The 17,010-nt window shown below is 41.1% G+C and overlaps 1 protein-coding gene across 3 annotated transcripts in view; it reads right to left on the reverse strand.

Moving 5' to 3' along the window:
• Positions 1-243: 243 nt before the first annotated feature.
• The window catches only part of LOC307172813 (NACHT, LRR and PYD domains-containing protein 12-like), a 166,871-nt gene continuing 150,104 nt past the window's right edge, over positions 244-17,010 (reverse strand). For 2 of the 3 annotated variants that reach the window (XM_079895466.1, XM_079895465.1), the window contains exons 7-15: positions 13,559-15,355; positions 12,485-12,655; positions 12,088-12,258; positions 4,765-4,935; positions 4,366-4,536; positions 3,959-4,129; positions 875-1,039; positions 486-656; positions 244-382 (exon numbers count right to left, since the gene is read on the reverse strand). In XM_079895466.1, the coding sequence (XP_079751592.1) occupies positions 376-382; positions 486-656; positions 875-1,039; positions 3,959-4,129; positions 4,366-4,536; positions 4,765-4,935; positions 12,088-12,258; positions 12,485-12,655; positions 13,559-15,355 (2,995 nt within the window). In that variant the 3' untranslated portion in view covers positions 244-375. The remainder of the gene's footprint in view (positions 383-485; positions 657-874; positions 1,040-3,958; positions 4,130-4,365; positions 4,537-4,764; positions 4,936-12,087; positions 12,259-12,484; positions 12,656-13,558; positions 15,356-17,010) is intronic. The other variant, XM_079895463.1, reaches the window with a different exon arrangement.

The raw sequence follows: 17,010 nt of genomic DNA on the forward strand, positions 1-17,010 counted from the left end.
GACAGAACGATAATAATGTGACAATGGCAAATATCCTCTTCAGACGAGCTTCAATCAAATCTCAGGAATACTTTTGACAAATACTTTAAAAGCATCATCATCATTAAACCATATTAAACACCCAGTTCCCCAAAACACAGATGAAACTCAACTCTGAAGTTCATTACTGTTAATGTAGCGATTGTGTTGAGTTGCTCACTTCACAGAGATGGCTGATAAAAATAACACCAATTCACAAATACATAAATGAGAGGAAGACTTTATTAGATATTATACAAAATATCCTGTACATTTATACACAGTAAATCCAGAAAAGGTCACATGACTTCAGTGTTGATGATGATGTCTCTATAGTGGCTCCATATTCACCATCATTTAATATCTGTCAGTAAAATAAAACACAGACAGTACCAAATGCTGACACATCTGTTCAGAGGATTGACTAGTTCAAATGACCTTATTATATATTATGAATCAATACTTACAATAGTGTCTCCAGTTTATAATGTGGATTATCTTTTAAAGCAGAAAGACTCTTCACACTTGCATGTCGTAGTCTGTTCTCAGACAGATCCAATTCTCTGAGGTGTGAGTTTGATCTCAGAACTGAAGCCAGAGAAGCACAACCTTCTCTTGTGAGATTACAATCACTCAACCTGCAGAACAACGACACACACTTTAATCTCTCAGTTCAGCAGGAACTACACAATCAGAGAAAGACTGAGCTATTAACTAAGAAAGGAAAGGGTTAATTGTTTTTATTACTTCTTGCTTGATTTTGGGTTATCATAAATCACTATAATCCAAAAAAACAAGAACAATAATGTAAAATAATTTGATATATTTGAATATTTTTCCACTTAAGATTAATTACATCAGTTTCTCCAGGCGAGAGTCCTTCAGTCCATCAGAGAGCAGATTCACTCCTGAGTCTCGCAGTTTATTCCCAGACAGCTTTAGTTCTCTGAGGTGTGAGTTTGATCTCAGAGCTGAAGCCAGAGCAGCACAACCTTCATCTGTGATATTACAATTATCCAACCTGCAGAACAACAACACACTCTTCACTCTCTTAGTTCAACGTACACAGTGTTCAGTGCGGTGGGTCCCCAGGACCGGAGTTGAGAACCACTGATATAAAATGCATATAAATATCAGTCCTCACTCTATATCTGCCAATAACATGTCTTAGAGAGATGATATTTAAATGCTTAGTTTTATGATTAAAACTCGATGAAACATAATGCAATGCAATGTTGATTTAGAAATGAATAAAATAAACATTCTTCCAAAGCCTGATGGATAATATCTGATACATTTGAACATGCTTTTTCTCAAAAATAAATAAAAAGTATGATAAAGACTGATAATCAAGTAAATCAAGTCGCTTCAGTCCAGAAAACGATCATCTTGAAATATTACTAACAATATAAGTGTTATTCTAACATTTACTAAAAGATTTTTCTATGTGGTGTTTTTAATATGCTTGCATGTCCAAATTCATAAGTCAACACCATTGCTGAGTATTTTCTCCTTAAAACTGCAGTGAACCAAAGACAGTCTCAAAAATGCGGTTTGAAATTGCTTGTGTTTCTGACGTCACAAACTTGAAACTAATCACGTCAATGTGCGGGTATGATTTAGCATATCATTAACTGCTGTGAAACAGGATAGTCTCAAGAGAAGCCAGGTTATCGGTATATTTTGGTTGACTGTTGATATGAAAAATCGGGTACTTTTAGCAATATAGAGGGTGAATTATGTATATGATGTATATTACAGTACAATGTTATGATGTACTATATGCCTTTTTCCACTGACGTTCTGAGTGGTTCAAAGCATTTCTAAGGATAATAACTTTAGAAGGCAGCTGCCTCTGAGATGGTGAATGGGAACATGGTTTGTGTAACATTAGCAACATATTATTAGCCATTTGATAACATAGTCAAGCAAAAGGCTAATCATATTAATTACCTTGATGTGTCCAACGTTGTAAAGAGCAATACCATTGTGCAGCATTTATCTCAGTAAGTTGGCCGAGTGAATCTCTGAGCTGGTGTGATTGAGTGGAGATGGGGCTATTTAGCATATTAATGGGTCTGCATTTATTAAACGAAGCAAGGGTGTAGAGTTACATTCAACCTATTTTAACCCTAAAAAAGGGCAACATGTACCATGAGATACATATTCTTTAGTCTCTTGTAGGAGGCACAAGAAATAATTTTTCATCCAGTACTGTTGTCAATATCATAGTTGAGTCTGTTTAACTACTGGAGTATGTGGGTCACATAACTTAGTTCAAATTTTCTGTGCAGAAAATCTCTTTTGTCAGTTTGACCTAAAGCCAACATGTCCATCCATAGGCTGGATATTCTGACTTTGTATAAAGTAGGCATATATTAATCTTACTTTAAAAAAAATAATAACATACAATACACCTGCTAATATTATTTGTGAACATTGTCTTAAGATGTTGAAATAGAAAATTAAGTCATTTATTGATCATGCTGTTATTTACCGCATTTTGAAAAGTATGTATCCCCTGAGATACGTTGCCAGATTAGGGTATAAAAAAGGGATTATCTACAGTATTGACAATGAATGGTGTCTCAAGGTAAACTGGGCTCTCTGTACTGGTCATTGCATTATTGCGTATTCAGGGGTGATGGTTGAGGGGTGGTTTGTCAGTGGTTGGGGGGCAGGTAGAAATTTCGTTCCAGGGCCGGGGCCCTAAGAGAAGATCCTTATAGTCCCTCCTGGCCTCAGGGCCCCCTGTACACAGTCCCCTTTCTCAATCTATGTATTTTGAGTTAAAAAATTGTGCAAATGATAATATTCAATTCTCATATTGAATATAATATAATATAATATAATATAATATAATATAATATAATATAATTAGTGCTGAGCAATGATTAATTATGATTAATCACATCCAAAAATAAAAGTTTGTGTTAATATATGTATACTATACATATTAATATACATAATATATGTGTGTGTGTACTGTGTATAATTATTTTGTAAATATAAATACACACATATTTATATATTTAAGAAATATTTGCATGTATATACTATATTTATATTTATACATAATTTATATTATAAATATTTAATATATAAATACATTTGTCTTAAATATATACACGCATGTGTGTGTATTTCTATGTACAAAATAATTATACATAGTACACAAACATATTATGTAAACACAATTTTTTTTATTTTGGATGCGATTAATCGCGATTACTCGTAGCCCAGCACCAAATGTAATATTCTAATATTCAAATAAAACTGACATTATTACATTTAGTTGACTACATCTTTGCATTTTAACAAGATATTAACTTGTAGGGTTTCACGCAGCTCATTTTATGGTAAAACAGGGGTACTGAATACACCTGAAAAGTCTTACTAAAGTCTTCAGGGTTACTTAGAAAATTATAAGTTTAATCATAAATCACATTATATGATTGATTTGGGATGGGGCTATTGCCTGCATGACAGTGGACCTCAAGGGCTAGAGGTTTCCCACACCTGAGGTTGAAGGTTTTCCACTCTTGCCTGTTTTAGGTAATTCACCCAAAAATGAAAATTAGCCCATGATTTACTCACCCTCAAGTCATCCTAGGTGTATATGACATTCTTCTTTCAGACGAATACAATCAGAGTTATATTAAAAAATGCCCTGGCTCTTCAAAAAATTCATGGGGAAAAAAACTTTAATAAAAATCAATAAAGATTTCACAGCTGAAGGAGGACGTTCTTGTATTTATACTAAAGGACCTTTTACTTAAAAAACTATAAACAATCAACCAGACAACAGAAGGCAAGTAGTAGATTGTGTGTAACCGGTTTTTGATCATGTTGATAATTTAGTTCAAATATGATACAGTAAGAATTAAAGAATTAAAATAACATTATTCTTGTTTCAGTTAAGATTAATATTTGATCTTACGTTAGTTTCTCCAGTTTACAGTGAGGATCCTTCAGTCCATCAGAGAGCAGCGTCAGACCTTTATCTCCTATTTTATTACCAGACAGATTCAGTTCTCTGAGGTGTGAGTTTGATCTCAGAGCTGAAGCCAGAGCAGCACAACCTTCATCTGTGATCTCACAATATCTCAACCTGTAGAAAACAATGATACACACTTTAATCTCTCAGTTCAGCAGGAACTACACAACCACAGAGAGACTGAGATATTAAATATTAAATCTGTGGCTTTAATGTTTTTTTTAAATTGACTTTGTTTACTTTTGCTTTATTGTGTTATTGTAAATCATTATGATTTGAACAATATAAGGATAATAATCCCTTAAAACATTATTATTCTTGTCTCTGTTAATATTAATGCATGACCTTACATCAGTTTCTCCAGTTTACAGTGAGGATCCTTCAGTCGATCAGAGAGCAGCGTCAGACCTTTACCTCCTATTATATTCTCAGACAGATCCAGTTCTCTGAGGTGTGAGTTTGATCTCAGAGCTGAAGCCAGAGCAGCACAACCTTCAGCTTTGATCTCACAATTAATCAACCTGCAGAAGAATGACACACACTTTAATCTCTCAGTTCAGCAGGAACTACAAAACCACAGAGAGACTGAGATATATTAAGCATTCAATCTGTGTGGGTTTAATGGTTTTATTAGATTTCGTTTTGCTTTATTGTGTGTTAATGTAAATCATTTGAATAACAAAAAGAGAATAATAACTTAAAATTATTTCATTTGTGTTTCAATGAATGTATTTAATGTATGATCTTACGTCAGTTTCTCCAGTTTACAGTGAGGATCCTTCAGTCCATCAGAGAGCAGCGTCAGGCCTCCATTTTCTATTTTATTCCATGATAGATTCAGTTCTCTGAGGTGTGAGTTTGATCTCAGAGCTGAAGTCAGAGCAGCACAACCTTCATCTGTGATCTCACAATCCCACAACCTGCAGAACAATGACACAATCTATCTTAGTTCTGTCACGGTTCAGGGTGTGTCACCGGCTCCTTTCTGCTGTTTTGTTTTGTCCTGTCATTTCTGCAGATCGTGATGTGGGCAATTAGCACAATCACGAGCTGATCTTCCTCACCTGTTGCTCGTTCCCCCTACCCTTTATATTCCCAGCTGTGTCTACCAGTGTTGTCAGTGGATTGTTTCATGTCGGGTGTGCAGTCCTTGTCTGTTTGTATTCTCTATTTTGCTTACCTGTGATCTGTGTTCAGGAAACCTAGCCGTGGGGATCAGTGCAGGACTGTTGCCTGCTGGATCCTATTCTCATCTATTGCTGGACATTTTCTTGGATCTCTCTGTCTGTCGGTGGTCTCCTCCTTCCTCTACATCCGTATGTGTGCGGGCTGTGCTCACAGGAACCACCAAAGGACTAAACTTTTGTTTGCTGTGTCACTGAGTTTTTTGTTACAAAGTTTATTATTAAACTTTCACTTCTCATCACTGCATTTGAGTCCTCCTCATCTTTTACATCAGGCCTACCCGACAGAATCCACTGACCTAATGGACTCAGCAGAGGAGACGGAACTGCGTCGGGCTATTTCTCAGCAGGGCGTTCTGCTAGGACGACAGCAGGAGGAATTAGCAGCTTCTCGTCAGGCCATGACAGAGATGTCACAACAGCTAGCTGTGATTTCTCACCGGCTCGAACAGCTGCAGACCAGCTCTCCCATGGTTCCCACAGCACCTGATCCACCTAACGCTGAGGTGGTAGTGCCTCGCCGATCCGAACCTCGACTCAACCCACCTGCTTCCTACTCTGGTGAGCCTAATTCGTGTCGCTCATTTCTATCACAATGCTCATTGACTTTTTCACTCCAGCCTTCCTGCTTTCTGACGGAGAGGTCCAGGGTCGCGTTTGTGATCATGCACCTGGCTGGGCTTGCGAGAGAGTGGGGAACAGCCATGTGGGACAATGAGAACGAGTGCTGCAGATCTTATGAGGAATTCTCTCAGGAGCTTCGCAAGGTCTTTGATCGGTCAGCGTTGGTGACCGAGGCGGCGCGAGCATTGACGATGTTGCAGCAGGGGACTCGCTCCGTATCGGAGTACTCAATTGAGTTCCGTACACTCGCGGCATCCTGTGGGTGGAATCCCAAAGCACAGTGGGACCACTTTCTTCATGGCTTGGCTGAACACATCAAGGATGAGATTTATTCCTTGGAACTACCCACATCACTCGACGGGTTGATTGATCTCGCCATTCGGGTCGATAACCGGATCTCCCTTCGCACCCAGACTCGGAGGGCGGGTTTTCCTCATAACGTCATCAACAACATACCAGTCACGAGAGGGGCTACTTCACAACAATTGCTATTTTCGAAGGAGGAGCCTATGCAGATCGGGAGAGCCCATCTAACCGTCACGGAGCGCCGTCATCGCATGGCAAATAACTTGTGTCTCTACTGCGGAGAGGCAGGTCACATGGCGGCTGAATGCCCCATAAAGAGACGACGTTCTCCGTTTAAGGGACAGAGGACGGTGAGCGTTACCAACACACAACTACCATCTGGTGGTCGTTCCATTCTTCCGGCTTTTCTACAGTTGGAGGGGGTTAACCATCAAGTGGCTGCTCTTATTGATTCTGGAGCGGAGGGTGATTTTATGGACATTAAACTGGCTGAGCGCTTGGGCATTACACGTTCTCTCCTGGCTGAACCGATTTCAGCCAGAACCCTATGTGGTACCTCTCTCACTGAGATTACCCATTCTACTAAGCTAGACAACCTTACTATTTCGGGCAATCACACCGAGGAAATTCGTTTCTTCCTCATACACTCTCCTTCCGCTCCAGTGGTGTTGGGGCACACCTGGCTGGTTAAACATAACCCGCACATTGACTGGATTCTTAACTCAGTGCTGGCATGGAGCCCTTTCTGTCTGTCTCATTGTTTAATGTCTGCATCATCTTCTTTAATGTCTGTTTCTACCCTGCAGGAGGAACCGGTGAACCTGGCGGATGTACCGGAGGTTTACCATGACTTGAGAGCGGTGTTCAGTAAGTCCCGAGCTTCATCTCTTCCTCCGCACCGCCCGTACGACTGTGCAATTGAATTATTTCCTGGCACTTCTCCTCCTAAGGGGCGCCTCTACTCGCTCTCCGGTCCTGAGAGGGAGGCCATGGAAAGATACATCAACGATTCTCTGCTAGCCGGTATAATTCGTCCCTCTTCCTCCCCAGCTGGGGCGGGGTTCTTCTTTGTGGGGAAGAAGGATGTGTCGCTGCGTCCTTGTATAGATTTTCGAGGGCTGAATGACATCACGGTAAAGAATAGCCACCCTTTGCCGTTGATGTCTTCAGCATTCGAACTCTTGCAGGGGGCGTCCATCTTTACAAAGTTGGACTTACGCAATGCTTATCACCTGGTTCGGATTAGGGAGGGGGATGAATGGAAGACCGCCTTTAATACCCCTACAGGTCACTTTGAGTATTTGGTCATGCCTTTTGGACTCTCAAACTCCCCAGCGGTCTTCCAGGCACTCGTGAATGACGTGCTCAGAGACATGGTCGACCGGTTTGTATTTGTGTATCTCGACGACATCCTGATCTTCTCCCAGAACGAGCGCGACCATGTCCAGCACGTCAGGCGAGTGCTACAGCGGCTGCTAGAGAATCGTTTATTTGCCAAGGTGGAGAAGTGTGAGTTTCACGCACGGTCGGTTCCGTTCCTGGGTTTCGTTCTGTCGCCTGAAGGCATCCAAATGGATCCGGCTAAGGTAAAGGCGGTTGCTGATTGGCCCACCCCAGAGAATCGCAAGGCGGTCCAGCGTTTTCTGGGGTTCGCCAATTTTTACAGGCGTTTCATTCGGGGTTTTAGTCAGGTTGCTCTACCACTGACGAATCTCACCTCCACACGGTAGGGCTGGGCGATATATCGCGCGATATTGTTATGCGCATCTCGTCAGTAAAGCCGGTTCTTTGATTAGTAGTAAATCGCCATCACCTGCTTTCAGATGAAGCTGCATTTACTACAAAGAGCCGTAATTAACTGACAAGCTGAGCCATATCGCATTAATATCGCGGACGTATCGCCAGCGATATTTAATGCGATATGGATCAGCTTGTCAGTTAACTACGGCTCTTTGTACACGGCAAAAACTCCTGTCAAATTAACACTCCTGGGAGTGTATGAGTCCACACTCAAGAGTGTTTAAGTTAATGAGATAATTAAGTGATTAATTTAGTGATGATTGAGCATTATTGAAGACACCTGATGTTAACAAGCAGAATCACAGAAGGAGAAAATCACAAATTGTAAGTTACCATTATTGTGATGGGTATTTGCTTTAGTTGGGCTCTTGACCATTATACGTTTACTTTAGACTTTATTTGTCTGCTGTATCTGAGTTATAACTGCCAGATGAGCAAAGAAAAAAAAGTGATCTGATGGTGTTGGTTATATTATGATAATCATCATTTGATCTTGATCACTGAACTCATTAAGATCCTTCTTTCTGACTTCGATGTTTGGTTTTGTTTACAGCATAACTGTGACTTCATAAATGCCCAGAATTTTTTTATATAATATAAAGGATTTCTTAACAGTTGTTTAAAAAAATCTTTCTTTTAGGCACACACAGATGTCAAGATTCAGTCAATGTATCTCAACAATGGTGAGGAGCAGAATATTCAATTAGGAAAAGTAAATTACATAGACAATTCAGATCATAATTTATTCATACCGCAGTGCATGATGGGAGCCATTAATGAGTTGTGATTGGTGGCAGCCACTGCAACATTCTTTATTATTGTCACCATTGTTGAGATTCACAGGCTGATTATTGATGTCTGAGTTTCTAAATAAATTCATTTGAAAGTATTTTGATCAGAACAATGTTTATTAAATATTTTGAATTATAAGTAAAGTACTTTTAATCATAGGCTGAAGAATCACTAAACCGCTGCTAACAAGTTAAACCAAGCAATTTCAATAAATTTCATTTTTCAGATCTCAGAATGATTATGTCAAAACATAACCAACACTATCAGATCACACTTTACTTTGTTCATTTAACTGTTATAAATCAATAACAACAGTCAAACAACAGTAAAAGTTAAAGTAAACATGTAATGGTCTAGAGCCCAACTAAAGCAAACACCCATCACCTTAATGGTAACTTACAATTTGTGATTTTCTCCTTCAGTGATTCTGCTTGTTAACATCAGGTGTCTTCAATAATGCTCAATAATCACTTAATTAATCTCTTAATTATCTCATTAACTTTAACACTCTTGAGTGTTCATTTAACACTCTTATTTTAACACTTTACACTCTTGAGTGTGGACTCATATACACTCACAGCCCCAGGAGTGTTAATTTAACACCGCTCCATCTGAAAGCAGGTGATGGTGATTTACTAGTAATCAAGGGAACCGGCTTTACTGATGAGATGCGCATAACAATATCACGCGATATATCGCCCAGCCCTACCACACGGATTCGATTCTGTTGGTCAACGCAGGCTCAGGAGGCGTTCGAAACCTTAAAGAGCCGCTTTGTTTCGGCTCCTATTCTCACCAACCCTGACCCGTCTCGTCAATTCGTTGTGGAGGTGGATGCGTCGGAGGTAGGAGTGGGGGCAATTTTGTCTCAGAGGTCCCCTTCGGACGACAGAATACACCCATGCGCTTTTTTTTCTCATCGTCTAACTCCTTCGGAACGGAATTACGACATCGGGAATAAGGAGTTACTGGCTGTTAAGTTGGCGCTGGAGGAGTGGCGTCACTGGTTGGAAGGCGCGGGGGTTCCATTTATAGTTTGGACCGACCATAAGAACTTAGAATACATCCGTTCCGCTAAGAGGCTAAATTCACGGCAGGCTCGCTGGGCATTATTTTTCGGCCGATTTGATTTTAACATCTCGTATCGCCCCGGTAGTAAGAACGGTAAGCCCGATGCGCTCTCACGGATTTTTGAATTAGAGGCTGGATCCACTTCTCCAGTAACCATTGTGCCTCCCAACCGGGTGGTTGCGGCGGTTACTTGGGGAGTGGAGTCCAGGGTCCGTGAGGCGTTACGCGACGTCACGATTCCTGCGGGGTGTCCAGCGAGTCTGTTGTTTGTGCCGGATCCGGTCCGAACTAGCGTACTTCAGTGGGGTCACTCATCCAGTCTAGCTTGCCACCCGGGAGCAACTCGAACATGTTCGTTAATCAAGCAACGGTTCTGGTGGCCTTCGATGGTGCGGGACACTCGAGAGTTCGTTTCAGCTTGTCCGTTGTGTGCGGTGGGTAAGGGCTCAAATCGACCCTCAGCAGGGCTACTCCGGCCACTGTCTATCCCTTCGAGACCCTGGTCACATATAGCCATGGACTTTGTCACAGGTCTACCCCCATCTAGTGGCAATACCGTGGTCCTTACTGTAGTGGACAGGTTCTCGAAGGCGGTTCATTTCATTCCCCTCCCCAAATTGCCTTCAGCGAGGGAGACAGCGACTATTGTCTTAGACCACGTTTTTCGCATCCATGGCCTCCCGGTGGACGTGGTTTCTGACAGGGGTCCCCAATTTGTGTCTAGATTTTGGACAGAATTCTGTCGACAGTTGGGGGCGACTGCGAGTTTATCTTCCGGTTACCATCCGCAGACTAACGGTCAGGCTGAGCGAGCAAATCAGGACTTGGAGAGAGTCCTGCGCTGTGTGGCGTCGGCAGAGCCGTCGACTTGGAGTTCTAGATTAACCATGGTCGAGTACGCACATAACTCACTCCTGGTCTCGTCTACGGGATTATCGCCCTTCCAGTGCTGTTTAGGCTACCAGCCCCCATTATTTCCCTCCCAAGAGACCGACGCCATTGTTCCGTCCGCGCAGACGTTCATTCAGAGATGCCTTCGTACGTGGAGGCTCGCCAGAGAAGCCCTTTCCCGGACTGGTGAAAGGAACAAGGCATCGGCGGACGGTCACCGTTCTAGGCCCCCACTTTACGTGTATGGTCAAAAGGTTTGGTTGTCTACCAAGGACATTCCCCTCAAACTTCCCGCACGTAAACTGGGACCCAAATTTATTGGACCGTACATTATAACTAAGGTGCTTAACCCGGTGACTGTTCGACTCAAATTACCCCCCCAGTTTAAGAGAATTCACCCGGTGTTTCACGTTTCCAAGATCAAGCCCGTTATTCGCTCCCCACTTCAGCCCCAGACCTCTGCTCCGCCACCTCCCAGACTCATTGAGGGGTTACCCGCCTACACGGTGCGACAACTTCTTGATGTGAGACGGAGGGGTAGAGGTCATCAATATCTGGTAGACTGGGAGGGTTATGGTCCGGAGGAGAGATGCTGGATTCCGGCTCGTGACGTGCTGGACCGCGCTCTCATTGACCAATTCCATCGGTGTCATGGTGAGTCCTCCGGGTGGTGAACCATGGTGAACCCCCCTGAGTGGGGGGGTTCTGTCACGGTTCAGGGTGTGTCACCGGCTCCTTTCTGCTGTTTTGTTTTGTCCTGTCATTTCTGCAGATCGTGATGTGGGCAATTAGCACAATCACGAGCTGATCTTCCTCACCTGTTGCTCGTTCCCCCTACCCTTTATATTCCCAGCTGTGTCTACCAGTGTTGTCAGTGGATTGTTTCATGTCGGGTGTGCAGTCCTTGTCTGTTTGTATTCTCTATTTTGCTTACCTGTGATCTGTGTTCAGGAAACCTAGCCGTGGGGATCAGTGCAGGACTGTTGCCTGCTGGATCCTATTCTCATCTATTGCTGGACATTTTCTTGGATCTCTCTGTCTGTCGGTGGTCTCCTCCTTCCTCTACATCCGTATGTGTGCGGGCTGTGCTCACAGGAACCACCAAAGGACTAAACTTTTGTTTGCTGTGTCACTGAGTTTTTTGTTACAAAGTTTATTATTAAACTTTCACTTCTCATCACTGCATTTGAGTCCTCCTCATCTTTTACATCAGGCCTACCCGACAAGTTCAGCAGGAACTACACAACCACAGAGAGACTGAGATATTAAATTTTAAATCTGTGTGGGTTTAATGCTGCTTTTGTTTACTTTTGCTTTATTATGTGCTAATGTAAATAAATAATAATAACGTAAAAACATAACAATTTGATTCTTGTCTCAGTTATAATAAATGTATGATTGTACCTCAGTTTCTTCAGTTTACAGTGATGATTCTTCAGTCCATCAGAGAGTAGATTCACTCCTGAGTCCTGCAGTTTATTCCCAGTCAGATCCAGTTCTCTGAGGTGTGAATTTGATCTCAGAGCTGAAGCCAGAGCAGCACAACCTTCAGCTGTGACACCAGAACATCTCAACCTGCAGAAAAACGACACACACTTTACTTTCGCAGTTCAACATGAACTACACAACCACAGAGTGACTGAGATATAATACTAAATCTGTGTGGGTTTGTTTTTATTACTTTTCGTTTACTTTTTATTTATTGTGTTATCAAATATCACTATAATCCAAAAACATAAGAACAATAATCCCTTAAAATTATTTTATTCTTTTTCCATTTAAGATTAAGGTATGATCTTACGTCAGTTTCTCCAGTTTACAGTGAGGATCCGTCAGTCCATCAGAGAGCAGCGTCAGACCATTGTCTCCTGTTTTGTTCCCAGACAGATCCAGCTCTCTAAGGTCTGAGTTTGATTGTAGAGCTGAAGCCAGAGCAGCACAACCTTCAGCTGTGACACCACAATCACTCAACCTGTAGAACAATGACACACACTTTACTTTATCAGTTCAGCAGGAACTACACAACCACAGAGAGACTGTGATATATTATACTAAATCTGTTTGGGTTTAATGTTTTTATTGCTTTTTGTTTACTTTTGCTTTAGTGTGTGTTAAATGTAAATTACAATCAGTAAAAAATATAAGGATAATAATCTCTTAAAATGGTATTATTCTTGCTTAAATTAAGACCAAGTTCAAGACACAAAGAACAGTTTAAGAGTGAGCTTCATCAACAATCACAGAGATTGCAACATGCAACAACCACAACATTCAAATAAACAGTGTCACAGAGCAAAAAACAAACAAACACATTATTACTATCTCTGCAAAATAGTAATCGTAAATAATAATTCTCCAAAGTCTAATGTAAACAGGATGGTCACTATTAGCCACATTTAAAACATGTTTTGTGATGTTAAATATCTACATTATACTGATCTTGCATTTTATTTGTCTGTGTTTTCCACACAGACTAATAGTTTATATATTTTATACAAGTCTCATCTAGACTCATCTCATCTTTTTCCTCTAATAAAAGTCTCATCAATGTATAAGATCATGTAATAACCTCAAACAGGTTATTTTATAGGGAAAAGGTCATCAATTCTTTAAGCAAAATCCAAACAGCACAAACGGCAGATTTCAGATTTCGCAAAGTTCAGAGAGTCTCATTGAAAGAGCAACAGATGAGGCCTCACAGACATTCAAAGCCTAATAACTAGTATCTTAATCTCAAGTTCACAGTTGTGGAAATGAAGAGCGTCACAAGTGTGTCTTTTGTTAAAAAAAACAGGCCAAATTAATATTACCAAAGACAACAATGAACAGAGAAGCATAGCACTACAAGACATCTGGTGATTGTCCTCAGACTTACTGAGCTGATCTGGAGGCTTCAACTACAGGCAAGAGCTTCTGAAGTAATTCATCCGTTGACATGTGGTTTTGGCCTTTTTTTCTGCTTCTGTATTTACTCAAATGAAACTCATCCAAACACTCGGAAGTTAATAAAACAAAGACAACAGCTGACCACTGTGACGAGGACAATCTGGTGCTTGAAAGACCTCCAGATCCGAGACACTCTTGGATTTCATTTACGAGAGAAAGATCACCCAGTTCATTTAAAGAGTGGAACAGATTGATGGATTTCTCTGGTGAGGGATTCATTCTTATTCTCGTCTTAATGTATTCAATTGTTTTCTCTTTACTGTACAAGATTTTTGTAACATGCGTCAGAAGGCCTTTCAGGAGCATCTGATTGGACTCCAGCGAGAGACCCAGAAGAAACCGCAGGAAAAGATCCAGATGTCCATTTCTACTCTGCAGAGCCTTGTCCACGGCTCTCTGATGCAGGTCAGATATCGTGTGACACATGAACTCGTGTGCATGTTTTGAGCTGAGGGTTTCATTGAGCACATCCCTCTCGTACAGCAGGAATGAAAGCAGCACATAAAGAGCTGCTAGATGCTCCTGAATGCTCAGATGAACAAAGCAGAAGACTTTCCCCTGATACAAGCCCAACTCCTCTCTGAAGATCTGAGTGCACAATCCTGAGTAAACTGATGCCTCTGTCTCATCAATGCCACACTCTCTCAGGTCTTCCTCATAGAAGATCAGGTTGCCTTTCACAAGCTGCTGAAAGGCCAGTTTCCCCAGTTTGAGGATCATGTCTTCATCTTTCACTTTCTTCTCATAGTCCTTCTCATGTTTGATGTTGGTCTGAATGATCAGGAAGTGTGTGTACATTTGAGTGAGAGTCTTGGGAATCTCTTTATTCTCTGCTTCGCTCAACATCTTCTCTAAAACACTGGCTGAGATCCAGCAAAACACTGGGATGTGGCACATGATGAAGAGGCTCCTTGATGACTTCAGGTGTCTGATGATTTTATCAGCCAGACTCTTTTTACTGATTCTCTTCCTGAAGTATTCCTCCTTCTGTGGATCATTGAATCCTCGTACCTCAGTCACTCGATGGACACACTCAGAGGGGACGAGATCGGCTGCTGCTGGTCTGGAGGTGATCCAGATGAGAGCAGAGGGAAGCAGATTCCCCGCAATGAGGTTCGTCAGCAGCACGTCCACTGAGGCTGATTCAGATATATTACACAGTTTCACATTAAAATCCAGAGACAGACGACACTCGTCCAGACCATCAAAAACAAAGACCACTTTATATTCACCATTAAATGGTTTCATTTCTTTGGTTTCAATGAAAAAAACCTGCAGAAGATCTGAGAGACTGAGGTTTTTGTCCTTCATTAGGTTGAGCTCTCTGAAAGCAAGTGGAAACATGAGCTGGATCTCCTGATTCTCTGTCCCTTCAGCCCAGTCCAGGATGAACTTCTGCACAGCAACTGTTTTTCCAATGCCAGCGACTCCTTTTGTCAGCACAGTTCTGATGGGTTTGTCTTGTCCAGGTAAAGGTCTAAAGATATCTGTGCATTTGATCGGTGTTTCCTCTGTTGCTGCTCTCCTGGATTGAGTCTCAATCTGTCTCACCTCATGCTCATTATTGATCTCTCCACAATCACTCTCTGTGATGTAGAGATCAGTGAAGATCTCATTCAGCAGTGTTGGGTTTCCAGGATTTGCTGTTCCCTCATAAAGACATTGAAACTTCTTCCTCAAATTTGATCTAAAGGTCTTGAGGGCTTCAGCCTGTTGATGGTCACTGCTGTAAGATTAAAATAAAAAATTGTTAGATAACTTATATGCATATGCAATATAGTTGTTAGATAACCAATATTTATGCAGTATAATAGGCATGATTTATATTGCGATAGTGTCATAATATCAGTATATGTCTTTATCATTTACATTTAAGGTTTAACACAATATTAGAGAGAGAAAGAGAAAAAAAACCTTCCCTGAAGCAGCCACAAAGTTCTCCTCCACCCACCCTTTCTTTTTATGAAGCTGCCTGAAATTACTGGCATAGGCGAGGGCTTGACATTAACACCCGCCAATGGAAGAAATAAAGGAGTCAGGGACCAAAGATGGTCAACTCCCCAAAAAACTCCATGAAAACGAACCTGCACAAAACGTAGGGTTCAAAACAAACGGGCTGTCACCATAAAGGTTGGGAGGCAGGATTAATAGGGAAAGCGGGCCATTCACCCCCGCAAGAGCTCCATCTCCTTTAGGTGGCAAACATGACTTCAAGTAACCCAACTGTTCATCAAGTCCAACAAGAAAAAAAGGTAATTAATTGGAACTCACCAAAACCTATAGCCCCTGGAATGCTTCAAGGAGGGGTTGCATATTCATTGATTGCAACCTGCTCTGAAACGTCGAGCCTGTAGAATGCGCAACAGTGGTGTGTTTTCATTTTACAATGTGTAGTGCTGATATTTATGTAATTAGCTAAATCACAGCTTTTTTAAGTTTAATAATCACATTACGCCGTATAGCGATTTCTGGTTTTCCATCCCCTGAATTAAGATTCAGATAATTAAAAAATTTTATGATCTTTTTATTTGCACACGTGCTCCCAAAAACATTTTACAGTTCGCACACATTTTTTATAGTATACTTTGCGTTTTATGCATTTCGAGATTTTTCATACTTTTGAGTATGAATGTATTTTTAGCGTTAAGAATATAGTAAGACAAACTATTAATCTTAACTATTAATTATTTTCATGTTAAGTGACATTTTAAATAGGACACTCATTAAGGACTAGCAAGCTAAATAATAAACTGAATTTGTAAATACTTAGTACTTAAGATGCAAGTTGTAATTTGTGGCCCTCCACATTTTATATGGTTTAAACGTGGCCCTCTCTGAACTGAAGGACCCCTGGTCTAGTATCTTGACCCCTCCCCCTACTTCCCCCTACTTCCCCCTGTTACTGATTCATTTTTATCTAGTTCTTTGTCTTTACCGGAGTAGGTCTGTTTTGGTGAGTTCTCTTGTTTAGTTGTTTAATTGTTATTTCCATTTCTTTCTTTCTTTTTGGGTCCTCTCATGGGCCTTTTGTTTTTCATCACAGTTTGGCTGTAGCCTGGACTCACAGTTAAATCCCTGGTGTCAAATTAACGCTCTGTGTTTATATGGGAACCACCAGCAGAGTGTTAAAAGTAACACTGCAGCAGTGTTAATTAGATAATTAAGTGATTAATTGAGTGATGATTGAGTATTATTGAAGACACCTGATGTTAACAACCAGAATCACTGAAGGAAAGAGAAACAAGAACTTCAACTAACTTGCAGCCACAGCCTTAGATGAAATCAATTGAAGATAAAAGACAAAAGACATTATGGGGCTTATTTACACTACATCAGGGGTGGGGAACGTCGGTCCTGGAGAGCCACTGTCCTGCAGAGTTT

The sequence above is a fragment of the Squalius cephalus genome, assembly GCF_949319135.1.
Source record: "Squalius cephalus genome assembly, chromosome: 2".
NCBI classification, from domain to species: domain Eukaryota; kingdom Metazoa; phylum Chordata; class Actinopteri; order Cypriniformes; family Leuciscidae; genus Squalius; species Squalius cephalus.